Raw genomic sequence first — 13,394 nt, forward strand, 5'->3', positions numbered from 1 at the left:
TGCTCTTCTAAAATGGAAATACTCCATACAGAAATAACAGGATGAGCTGTTATCTCTCATCAACACCTTATGGAAAATGCATGTATATGAAACTTGCCTAGACGTGAGGCGCCCTGGGGGCAGCAAGAAGGGCTGGGAAGGCAGGTGCCTGTGTGCATTGTTTGTGAGTCACCAGGGTAGACACAGGGATTTAATACTGATAATAGTTGGTGACCAAAATGGAAGTTACCAAAGAAGGGGTGGTACCTTTAACACAGTTTGGACCAACTCAAAAATGATCTCTAAAGCTGCTCCTGGGCGTGAGATTTGACTCGATTCCATAGCGTAGCAAATGTTTTAGTGGGATTTTTATGATTCAGCATGTGTAAGCTGAGGGAGATTTATACCAAACTAGATGAGCAGACCTCATAGTCCCAGAAATGAAGCAGGCAGACATAGAGAGGAGCCAGTAGGTGACACCGCCACATGATTTGGGAGTGGCAGTGCAGCAGGTGGGCAACAGTCTAGCCACCCTGGATCCCAGAACTGCAGCTCTCCAAATCCACCTTTGAAGATCTCAGATCCCTTGAGCCTGACTTATACCTGCCAGCCTATCTGTAACCACCCTTAAGCTGTTGGCTGCAGTTCTTATTTATATTTCATTTTTATTTTGCTACGCTTCTGAGCCATCTCTGACTCTGAGGTGTATATACACTGAGGACATTGATCAGAAGACTGTCATGTAAGTTAGAGTGGTCAGGAGGGACCAGCCAGCTTCTCACCGGCCTCAGAAATGCATTTGGTCACTCTCCAGGGACTTACAGCTTTGTTCAAGGAAAGACTTTCTGGCACCAGGCAGCGCCTGTCAAATTAGCCTAACAAATCACCTGCCAGCTCACTCAGTTTTCGTTCTTTGGCCAGCAAGAAAGGGTCACAGTGACATGAGAGCTGCAGGTCTGATGGCCAGTACTTTGGTACAGAGTGTACAGTGGCCTGCAGGAAAATGTCTGGGAATGCTGAGGCCACTGGTTTAGGATGACACAGCAAGATCTGGACAAAGGCTCCTGGGGTGGGTGTGTGTGTGTGTATGTTGAGGGTTGGCAGTGCAAGAAAAGGAATGTATGTGCACATAGGAAATGTGGGTTGATACTAGTCATACCTGCTTCATCTTTTATAAAGATGCATAGTTCTTGGAAGAAAATGATTCCTTAATACCAGCAGTCTATCACTTCCTCCAAATGTACTAAGGAATAATTTTAAGAATTAGAGACTAATGCGGTCTTAGTTAGGAACGTACTCTGACTTTTATGTCCAGTAGATTTGTTTGGATCTGTAATATGACGGTCAAGAAGTTTGAAGGGTCTAAGACTTAATGCTGCTTGCAAACTAACAGGTTAATCTGCCCAGTTTCACGGATGTGGACAGAAGATGAGAGACCACTGGGTCAGAGACAATGAACAGTTTATTACTCACATCAATAGCAGTAGCCAGAGTATCATCATTTTTGTGCTGGCTTCCCAAGCCCTAGATCCCACAGGAGGACATGAAAAGGTCCAAGTGATACCTGGACCCACCATGAATTGCTTTGTAAGAGAGGAACCCTGAGCTTCGGGAACCAGCATCTTTTATAATGGGCAGTAAGCATGCCTTCCCTTTGCTCTGGTAGGAGATATCACTATCTTCCAATGCTATTCTCTATACAAACAGTTTTGAAGCAGTAATCTTGGAACAAAGGCAATCAGCGCCTCTGCTGTCCTCATAGAAATGACCGATTTCACTGACTACAGAGGCTGCCTACAGGGGGTCTGAGTTGCAGCCTGGGGCCAGCATAGGTTTGCTAATGGATAATTTGGCCACTGCTGCACAGGTCTGATTAGGATGATTCTTGAAGCCCTTGCTGCTTAAAGTGTAGTCCATGCATCAGCAGCAGCAGCAGCATCGGCAAGCTTGTTGGACATGCAGACTCTCAGGCCCCACCTTAGACCCAGTGGATCAGAATCTAGATTATAACAAGATCCCCAGTTGATTCATAAGCACATTAAATTTTGAGAGGCACTGATTAACCCGTTCTGGGCCCAAATAACTCTAAGGACCCAAGTAAATACCACGCCAGCTATGACATAGTGTATGGAGAAAAAGACAATAACGGGGGTGAACAGATGTTCCTATTTATGTCTCTTGTCCCTGTGCGATTATGTAAAGTGTCCCCTTTTTCTTCCAGAAGTGTCCTGTCTTGAAAGCTAAATTATAAAGGGTGACATTCAGGACACTTGCTTGGAGAAACTGAGCCTGAGGTACAAGGATATCTCCTTGATGATGAAGGTTCCCAAGCGGGCTTCCCATCTTCAGGGGATGAAGATATTAATACTTGGAAAGAAAAAACTATATACTGAAGTTGAAGCAGGTCCCACTTTGACCCTAAAGGAGGCATCAAATCCTTTGAGCAATGGTCCCTCCTTGGCCTGCCCGGTCCGGAAGTCCTGTATTCTTCATCTTATCTGCCTGCCTTTCCTTTTTGCCTCTTTCACTTGCAGAAAATCCTTCCAACATACACTTTATTGAACAGCTCGGTGGGATGGAAGACCTCTCGGGAATGAGCCTGCACCTCAGCACGTCCTTTGCCACCGGCACTGTCTTTTCTGGCAGCTTCTTGGATTCCCTCCTGGCCACGGTAGGTGCGCTGAAGCCGAGGAGCCCCACGACCAAGCCCCTGCTGCGGGGAGAGTGCGTGGCTCAGGACTCGGGTGGATGATGCGGACTAACACCTCGCAATTCTGCGTGCTTGTTGATTTTTCAGAAAAGCTTGTCCACGCACATAATTTCACCTTTGCTCATGACTACCTGGCAAGGGAAGCCAAATGCTTACATTTTTAAAATTAAAAACGTGAAGCCCTTAGAGCCAGAACACTCAATACCGGGAGGAATGAGCACATCCACAGAACCCTCCTTTCAGCTTCAAGTGCATCTTGGCTGACCAGGCTCTTTGGCGTCAGAGCTTGGGCAGTGATCCTGCTTTCTCTTCTCTCTAAAATATCCCCAAGCTATACAGAAATCATCCATGAAAGGACGTGGGTTTCAAGGAAAGGGCTTTGTTTGGCCTTTGGTGGTGTGAGTTTTATTCAGAGCTGAGTGCAGTCTCCCTCCACGTTGCCCCTCTTGTGAGATGCTTTTTTTTTTTTTTTTGCGGTACGCAGGCCTCTCACTGCTGTGGCCTCTCCCGTTGCAGAGCACAGGCTCCGGACGCGCAGGCTCAGCGGCCATGGCTCACGGGCCCAGCCGCTCCGTGGCATGTGGGATCTTCCCGGACCGGGGCACGAACCCGCGTCCCCTGCATCGGCAGGCAGACTCTCAACCACTGCACCACCAGGGAAGCCCCTGGGATGCATTTTTTTTTTTTTTTTTTTGCGGTATGCGGGCCTCTCACTGTTGTGGCCTCCCCCGTTGCGGAGCACAGGCTCCGGACGCGCAGGCTCCGGACGCGCAGGCTCAGCGGCCATGGCTCACGGGCCCAGCCGCTCCGCGGCATATGGGATCCTCCCAGACCGGGGCACGAACCCGTATCCCCTGCATCGGCAGGCGGACTCTCAACCACTTGCGCCACCAGGGAGGCCCTGGGATGCATTTTTGACTGCACGGTCATTCTTTCCCTGAGCAGCTCCCTTGCATGGATTGCAGGATTTCCATGAGTAGAATCTATTCATTGCGTGAACGCCTATTGAACACCTTGTAGGGTGCTGTCCTAGGTGCTGAGGACACAGCAGTGATGAAACTGACCAATCTCTGCCCATGTGGAGCTCATGCCCATGGAGGAGGTTGATACACACATGACAAGTATTATGTCAGATAGACAGAAGGGCCACGGTGATGGGAGCTAGGACATGTAGGGTTTGCGGAAGGCGTTGAAAGTTCAATAAGGCAGCCTAGGAAGGCAGCCCTGAGGAGGTGGTATGAGAGTCAAGTCCTGGGAACAGGAGAGCACGTGCCTTTCTGATCTTTGGGGAAGAAACATTCCAGGCAGAGGGAAGGACAGGGGGGAGCATTCCCAGGGTGTTCAAGGAATCTGACTAAACCTTAGGAAGTCTGTGCGTAGCCATTTGTGAATGGCTACCAGAACTCCTGCAGGGGAAATGCTTGTAAGCCCCTCCCTCACAGATGCCTCCTACCCAGATGTTCCAAGAGAAGGGCCGCAGAAAGGCTGAACATCTATGCACAGATGCCGACAGAGCACAAGGCTCTGAGCACAGTCTGCTAGACTGGCTGCCTTCTGGAATTCTGCGTAGAAGAGGCATCATTCCTGAATCGTATAAGTGCCTCCGACGTGCAGTTTGCATTTTAGGGGGGCGTGGTCAGGGCACGTGCGTCGCCCTTGTGGCATCAGTGGATTACGTTGCCCGGCTCAACTCTGTCTCCCTAAGCCTTTCGGGGGAGGGTCCTCATAAACCCCAGTGAGCTCTCAGAAGGGTAATACCATGTCAGTGATCGGTTAACAGTAAACAGGCTGATGGACTACGAATTTCCTAAAGTAAGCAGGATTCAGCCTTGACTGAGCCAGAGAGAGAGTCAGTGAGGGAAGTCAAGTCAGGTCAGGTCACTCTCCTGGGAAGGTAGCTCCATCAGGGAAAGGATTTTAAAACCCTGCCTGTCATGGATACTTCAGTTACCCTGCCCATAATTAGGGACCGGAGTGTCAGGCAGGAGGTGACGTGATGAACTGGATCTGTCCGCAGGACACATTTTAGAAGGGTTTAAGGTCCCCGTTCTCTTCAGAGATCCCTAGACAGCAGGCAGCTTTGTGACTTAAACTCCAGCCTTGGTTAAGCTCCACTGGCCCACACGGGTAGGAGCAAAGTCACAGACTCTGTTTCGACTTAGTGGGCGGAGCAGTCTGGACAGTGAGGACCGAGAGAGTGTCCAGCACTATGCACATCCCATGAGCCAGCACGGGGAGCACGAACCTGGTGGTGAGGCTTCTCAACACTCAGCTTATGAGAGTGACCCCGCGACCTCTTTGAGGAGCGCCCCTTCCTCGCAGGCTGCCTTCAGCCGCTGTATCTCATTCTGCTGGAAAATGAAATACGCTGTGTAAAAATTCAGGAGTCTATTCTGAGGCCCCATGGTGAAGTCTGTGGGAGAGAGAGAAAGCCACATATGGTGGCCTGGGATGGGGGACAGTCACATGAGGTCACAAGCCACATTGGACCCTCAGCCTGCCCTTGGGGACTCCTGGTAAGTGCCTGGTTTGGGACTGGCACTTGGTCGTCTGATGAGGCTGTGAGGACGGCAGTGGAGCTTCAGGGTAGAAGGCATCCTGTATGTCAAGGGGGCTGGCTTGGATCTTGAACTTCTTAATCTCTACCTAGTGGCCTCCTGCCCCAGCTCTCAAATCCTTCTTGACGAATGGCTCAGCAAAACGACCACACTTTAACACTGTTTGGAGCTCCAACTCCAAATCTCTGGCCCTGATGAGCTGAGTTAGACCCCTGAAAATGCTCAGGGGATGCTGCCCACTTGTTTCCCTCCCCCTGGACCTGGTACTACTGGCTCCACTTGGCTTCTGAGGATGGGGGTGACTTTCTGTCATATCAGCCACACAGAAAGCTAGAGCCCGAGGGTCAGGGCTGAGCCTCCAGTTTCATTGTCTCTGCTCGTCCGAGGACAATTTGGTCTTGGCTGGCCTCCTGACCTTCCACCCGCTCACTAACAGTGAGAGCAGCAGCCTCTGAGAAGAAGAGAACATTTGTATCCTCTTGCACTGAAACCATCTGGGGCCACTGTGGTGGCTCCACAATATGTGCCCAGCACGCCACTTTATTCTCCATACGTATTGGAGCGTGTCCTTGTGCAGGCATGCGGGAGGAGGGCCAGGGTCCCGATCTCCCCATAACGTTAGGGTGGCAGTCACGGGCATGCCCACGGCAGACACCACTGACACACAGGTCTCTTCCTCTGCATCTCACCTGCGAGCCTTCACCAGCACAGACCTTGAGGCGGCATCTTCCAACGGTTTCATTGTTGAGATAATCGTTAGAGCAATATCTGGGGTAAGAACAATGGTGACGTCATCTCTCAGGCACTTACTTAAGGTCTTGGCTGAATGCGTCACCTGCATTATCTGTTTAATTCTCCCGTCAACCCAACCAAGAGGATACCGTTGCTAGTCTTGTTTTACAGATCAAGACCCTGAAGCCTACAGGGGTGACTGATGTGCCAAAGGTCACAGCACTTACAGATGACAAGTTGGTTTTCAGACCCAAATTCCTAAGGTTCCAGAGTCAGACCAAATCCATTATGACCAAATCCACTGCCCCTCCAGAAGGCTCTTGATGTGATTACGAGTGTCCTTTCAATACACTGAGGTTGAAGTTCTACTTGGAGGAATCCACCTCCCAGGGTGCTCCGGAGTCCCTGAGGGATGAGCACGGAGGAGAAGACCAGGGTGCACCCACCCTCCCCAGTGCCCACCCAGCCCTTCGCCCCAGTCAGAACTACTCTACTCTCATCTGGGTCTCATACGAGGCTCCTGCATAAGATTTGATTCAAAGAAGGACTTCTGTTGTTGAGAAGACTTTAAAAACCACTGCCTAGAAGTTAGAGAATCTGACCAACAGAGAGGCATAAAATAAAGAGAGCCAGCTTCTTGTTCTCTGTCTTCCGAGTCAAGTCTCCAGCTCCCAGTTGGGAGTCTTGTCCGGGAGACAGGAGTCAGCCATTCCACCCCATTTTGCACATCCATTTTGTCCCATAATTTCCCTCCCTAAGGAACATCCTCCAGATTCGGCTGTTCCCACCTGCCATCGAGCTTGATGCTCCAAGAGGTCTGTTTCGCCTGGCTGCACAGTCAGAGGTTATACCTAGAATCAAAATGTGTGTTTCCCTGGTGGCCATCCTCTGCAGAAGGGAAAGGCTGCGGACTGGTGCGTTCCGAACAGGCTCCCTCAGGATAAAGGGGGCTGACACCTCAGCAGCTTCTGGAACAGGATGAGGTCACCTCCTTGACTCGCGTCTCAGTGAACTCTGTTTCGACCTGATATTGCGGGGCCCTCTCTTCCTTCTCACCTGTCCCTGGAAAACTGCACGGTGCTTCCAGGTGGCCCGTAAGAAACACAAGGAGGATGAACCCACAGGTCCCGAGGAGAGACCAAAGCCTGAAAAATGTGGCGTGCACTTGTCACCGCCTGAAAGTACTGAAGTTCTGTTTTAGATTGTCATGTAGTTTTCCCCTTCTATCCCCTGATACCCCTGTGATTTTTTTTCCCAAGATAAAAATAATGGATTTTCCCTCCAATTCTTCTGAGTCAGCCAACACTATGGCTTCCAGTATCCCCTGGAATACTTCTGTAAACTCCTGGCCCAGGTGGAGAAACATGCCCCTAAGGTGTAATTCGGATTCACTTTTAACCCTCAGCTCAATGCTATATAAGAATATGGAGGCGCACTCAGCCCCTCCATATGGGAGCAGGACTCCCCTATGGCTTTATAACAATAGGATTTCAAAACCAGACATGAAGTAGGGAGCATTTTCCTTTACTTATAAGGGAGGTAAGGAAAATAACAAAAGTTACCTGGCTTTCTCAAGTTCACTCAGCTGGTTAGTGGCAGTTTTCCTACCATATAGCCTCATTCTCAACTTAGAAGTGTTTCTCAGAAAATGTGGGCCTTAAGACCTTTTGAGATTCTCAGAATTAAAAGTAGTGAGTGGCTAGGATGTTAGTATCTATATGAGAGAAACCTCAAACCTCACTGTAGCTGGAAGTTAAAACACTTTGGGCTGCAACATTTTCAAGCATCAGAAGTTCAAATTCTGATTGAACTGATTACATTAGATATTAGATATATTAGATACTAGATAATATAAATCTGAGTATATTAGTAACACTTCAAATTTAGAAGTCCTAAAGTGTTTCATGCACATTTCAACTTTCATATTTTCTTGAGAAAGAAAAAAAGAATGAAAAAGGAAAGAAGGGAGAGAGGGAGGAAAGAAAAGAGACCCATGGTGGCAGTGCCATGGAGCCCCAAATAATAAGAATATACGATGAGCTCAGAATAAGGGTGACATGTAAATCCCATTATTTTCCCCAATATAGAATTGCAAGCCTTTTGATGTCAAAACTGAAGAAATGATATAGTCAAAAGCTAAGCCTCTTTCTGTTAAATAGGTAAAGTACATGTTTCCCTAGAGGCATCAACACCAGGATAACCCTAGAAATTACGCCTTTTTTTTTTAATCAGTGGAGAAATATTCTAACAGCATTATGTCTGATCATTCTACATTACGGCCACTTGTTCTTAAATGGATTGTGGTCCAATCTGGATTTCCATCCTCCACTCCCTCCTGGATTTCAGGGGGCCAGATCCATAAGCACCCTTCTGGGTAGCAGGATGAAACAGGGAGGGAATATAAGGAGGTGACTGTCACTCAGGAGGTTTGTTCTTTGTCTGGACATTAGGATGGAGAAGATGTTTGAAGTCATCTTTAATCTGAAAAATATTGTAAAAGTTCATTTTATTTTCTCTTAATTTACATGGATTCTATTATTTCCTAGGTCGCCTTCTCCAGGGGGCTCTACATTTTGCTAACAGTATTTGTTTATTTGTTAAAAATCAACTGCCAATTGCACTCAATATTCTGACAGCTGTTTTTGCACTCAACTTTTAAAAATTATTTGTAATAATTAATTGTTTGCAGTAATCTGTGCACTGAATATTCTTACACCTGCCTGGTCCAATGTGCTCTTGAAGACGTGAATGTTAAGTAGACAAAGTCTGTCTGAAAGGACACATCATTTAAGGCATGTGGCTCAGAGTGTGATTTGAGGACCACCACTGTCAAAACTACCAGAGGTGCCCTTTAAATTCTGATTCCCACTCCTGTACATAAATTCTGATCCAGTAGATCTAGGATCCCAGTAATCTGGTCTCATGAATATCACTCCAGGTGATCCAGGTACATGAACACCAGTGTCAAAGACAGCACAATTCAGTGGTGTGTGCTGTATATCTCATTTAATCCTGCAAACAATGCTCAAAGGTGGATATTATCATGTCATCTTTAAAATCATAAAACTGTGACTGAGAAAGAATACATGAATTGTCCAAAGGTGTTTTGGTCCGCTAGGATGTGCCAGTCCAAGATTCAAACTCAGGTGTGTTCCGTACAAACAACTAGCTCTAAAATGCAGAAGAATAAAATAGAGTAAAAGCCAGTGGCCATGGGATCACAAAGAAAGGAAAATTTCATTCTGATGAGGAGGCCACTATAGAGTCTGCCAAGAGGAAAGATGAACCAGATGTTCTAAAGCAAAGGCATGAAGGAGTAAAAGTGTCACTTGAGCAACTGCGGATTGACTAGTGTGCACCGGAGAGAAGGATGGCCCATGGAGATGAGCTCAGGGAGGGAGCTGGTGTCACATCTTGAGGGCTTTGAAGACCTTGGAAACGAGTCTGAGCTTGGTGTTACTGCAGGTTCAAGGGATGTGTGGCCGGATCTGGTGTGTGTTTCTAGACAATCTCTCTGGAAGCATTTTGAGCAATGGATTGTATATGAGAAAAAGACTAGTAAAGAGGTGTGTCTCATAACCCAGACTTCAGAAGACAAGTCCCTGAATTGGGGCATGGAGAAAGTGAATGGTAAAATTTCTCAATAACGATGGAAGTCATTCCTATTATTTATAATGAAAACAAAATGACTGATTTTTATGTAGGTGCTATATAACCACGTAAATTCTCCTTTCTACTGGAATGAAAGTTCGATTTAGATAAGACGAAGGGTAGGAAATTTAGAACATTATATAGATAACAATGGATTTAAGAAAACCTCATGGGCAATTATTACAATGATATTTCCATGTAGGTCACTGCCTAGTCAACACTGAGTGTGTAGGAATCCTTTGGGAAAAGAGTTTAAGAAAATGGCTTGGCTTATTCAGACTCAAGCTACTTTCAAACTAAGTTGACCCACACGTCAATCTCTGGCTTCATTTTGATGCCAAATATTCTGAAATTCCATTCATTTTATACTCCACACCTACTGTTTTCGAAGTATACCGTAACAGCTGTGGGAGGTTAAGGTAATACCTGTCTTCAGATAGGTCAGAATCAAAAGGAATGTAAGTAGATTCACATCCGGAAGATTCAAGTGTAGATGCCAATAGTAATATCAGTAGTCCCCTAAGGAAAATCTCTAGAAGTCTCATTACATATTTTAAATACATGTTGATGATTATTAAGGTATCTGTGGCCTGATACACTCCTCTGGTCATTTTTGGAAGCAGGGACACCCTTGGGGTCAGTGTCATTACCCCTCTTCTCCTACTATTACAGTGTAAGTCCTCCCCAAAAGAGCAGGAACGGGGTCAGTGCTGTTTTCTCTGCACTTTGCCTAACCCAGTGCCCTACCCAAACTGCCAGCTTTTGGATGATTTTAATGATAATGAGAGACACTGCTTTGTGCCATCAGATTCATTTCAAACAACGATGCCCACTAAATCGCCACTTCACTCCACCTCCACCTTCTGACTTTGCACATGCCTTGTCCTTGTTTTCCAGGCGTTCTACAATTACCATGTTCTGGAACTACTTCAGATGCTGGTGGCAGGAGGGACAAGTTCTCAGCTGGAACAACATTTGGATACAGAAAAGCTCTGTGGGCTGAATGACAGTTACTCTACCATTTCACCTGGAAGGATGCGGTGTAAGCTGGGGCTTCTGTCCTTAAGCCAAACCATTTTGTCAGACATTCAAGTGAGTCAACTCTTCTCGTAGTAGAGTGTCCTAACCTCCCTGAGTTTTGGAAATTGATCCAACCTGTTTGGGTCCCTAGATCACCTATAGCATATAAATAATAATGACAAAAATTAATGTAATTTATATTCATGGTGTATTTACAATTTACAGTGCATTTTCACATGATAACTGTTTTTTGCAACAATTCTGAGAGATCAAGCCATTGTTAGTATCCCCATCCTCTGGGTAAAAAAGTGCACAGGAAGCATCAGAGGGGTCCCATAACTTTGTCCCTTGACAAGGATTTTAATAATAAGTGTAATGTTAATATTCACTGAGCATTTGCCCTGGGCCTGTCTGCTTTGTTTGTTTGTTTGTTTGTTTTTCACTTAATCTCTCCAAGGGTTTACATGGTAGGCATCATTATTAATTCCATGGAACAGATTAAGAAGCTGAGGTGCAGAGAAATGAATACTTACCTGAGACCGCGTTGCCTACCAGTGACCAAGCAGGGTCCCTCTAAGGCAGTCTGACCCAGGGCCTGTCCACTCTCCCTATGCTTGAACTACTAAAGAAATCTGATCCAGACTTCCCTGGCAGTCCAGTGAATAGGACTCCATGTTTCCAAGGCAGGGGGCACAAGTTCGATCCCTGGCCGGGAAACTAAGATCCCGCATGCTGCGGGGCATGGCCAAAAAAAAAAAAAAAAAAAAGAAAGAAATCTGTCATGTCACCTGAAATCAGGCAGAAGGATTCCATGTTTGGGCCTAAGAATCTGTCTGGGCTAGCCAGTGAAAAATGCTTGAGTTTTCTTAGTCCTCTGAGCTAACAAACAGTAGATTATAGCAAGGAAGAAAATAATTCTGGCAAATTCCAATGAGGCATCTGGGCATTTGGGGCTCTGTGTCGAGTCCAGGCTGCAGTGAGGAATCTACCAGTCAGCCTGCCTTTTGGTTTAGTTTTGAGTGACGTGGCATTCGATTCCCCGGTGTCACCGTCAGGGGCAGGCCTTTAGAGGGGCCTGAGCAGAGCCCCTTCCCAGCCCTCTTCCTCCCTCTGTGTCTGCTGTGTCTCGGCAGGTACTGCCAATAAGGGCGAACCACGCTCTGTGCATCTGAATTCCAGGTGCAAACAACATTCCAAAGCTCCCTCCATGGTCCGGGCCTTCGAATTTCTGTGGTCCTGGGTTCCTCATCTCAGGCTGACTTGTGAGTGATTCTAAGCCCAGTACAGCTGCCACTGGCCACTTCCTGTGGGAACCAGAGGTGACAGTGGACTGCTCAGCCCTTTCTTCTCCATTTATGTCTGGTCCTCTGTTCTTTACCCTGAAGAATCACAGAACTAAACAGACTGTTCTCTTTCGACTTCCCTGAATGCACTGGCTGCTGCTTTGGAGCCTGCAGTCTACTCGTAGTGCCTTGTTGGCAGTAGCTTGAGAGCAAGGTCAAGAGGAGGACGAGAAGGCCGCCCTCTCATTATGTGCCTTAAAAACTGAATTTTCCAACCTGGTGCTCACTGTGACTTCTTGTTCATTACCAAACCAGCAGTCGTAATAAAAATGAGCGTAGCCCCTTGGCACACCACGCCCAAACCGGCTCCTGAAAGACCAGAGTCATAAAAACAGCTGCCAGTGTTAGATGCTCAAAACTCATGGTAAACCTGATTTCCAGCCCACCTGCTACTGCCACCAGAGAGGTGTTAGGAGGTAGCTCTTGGGTCTTCCACACTTCCACTGGGAGAAAAGGCAAATGACGCTCCAGTAAGTGCTTGTTACCGCTTGATTCGAGTGACACCAGACGTAAGTCTTTCTCTCTTCTCTCCCCAGCCAAGAAGGACCTTTGGGCAAATATTCTGCGGCTCGTTAGATAATCTTGGAATCCTGTGCCTCGGCTTATACCGCATGATAGATGAAGAAGAGCGCAACCCGGAGCACAAAAGGGGAGTACGCTGGTGGAGAAAGTGCTGGCCACCGCCCAGGCATAAGGGCCAAAGCGACTTCACCCTGTGTGAAAGAGATGGCCAGCGCTTAGGGCCCCCAGATGCAACAAAGGGTGCTGGGGAAGTAGATAACCGTGCAGGATCAGTATAAATACTATGAATGAACCCTGATGATTGGGATCCAGGTAGTATTGGCCATGTAAGGAGAAGGGTTTCTCTGTCCCCAGTGAAATCTGAAATGTAGACCCAGATTTTCAGTCAGGGTTCTTTTGTAACTTACCCCTCATCGATGCCTGTGCGGCTTTTTAAAGCCGAAAAGCCATTGTCCACACTGGAAAGATTCACTTGTTCACTGCCAGACTCACTGGGTAAATATTTATTGAGTGCCTTTTTTCTAGCCACTGTACTTTGTCCATGTAAGATATGGGAGTGATATGTAGAGATTTCAGTTTCAAGAAGATCATTCTGACAGTAGTGGGGAAGAGAAAGAAAATGTGTGTGGAGGGGAGAGGAGAAAAGAAAGGGTCCTGGGGACCAGCTACAGTCAGCACAGTAATGTAGGTCCAGACTAACAGTCTCGTGGTGGGAATGGGCAGCACTCAGTAGAGAAGGAGAAATGAACAATAACAGAGTGGAAATGGGTTGATGACCCTCTTTCAGGAGGAAGGGGAAGGAAGTCAAATCACTGAAAGCAGAGGCATCATGAACACGGAGAAAGCTTCTCTGCTCACAGGAGAAAGGGAGGAAAAGGA

General features: G+C 47.1%; 1 protein-coding gene across 1 annotated transcript in view; it reads left to right on the forward strand.

Moving 5' to 3' along the window:
* Nucleotides 1–12,734, forward strand: part of KCNU1 (potassium calcium-activated channel subfamily U member 1) — a 128,994-nt gene extending 116,260 nt beyond the window's left edge. Inside the window, 4 exon segments of the mRNA XM_060086060.1 lie at nt 2,514–2,650; nt 10,528–10,722; nt 12,530–12,645; nt 12,647–12,734. Coding sequence (XP_059942043.1) covers nt 2,514–2,650; nt 10,528–10,722; nt 12,530–12,645; nt 12,647–12,734 — 536 coding nt within the window.
* The last annotated feature ends 660 nt before the right edge of the window (nt 12,735–13,394 follow it).

Source organism: Mesoplodon densirostris, chromosome 20 (genome assembly GCF_025265405.1).
Source record: "Mesoplodon densirostris isolate mMesDen1 chromosome 20, mMesDen1 primary haplotype, whole genome shotgun sequence".
Lineage (NCBI taxonomy): Eukaryota > Metazoa > Chordata > Mammalia > Artiodactyla > Ziphiidae > Mesoplodon > Mesoplodon densirostris.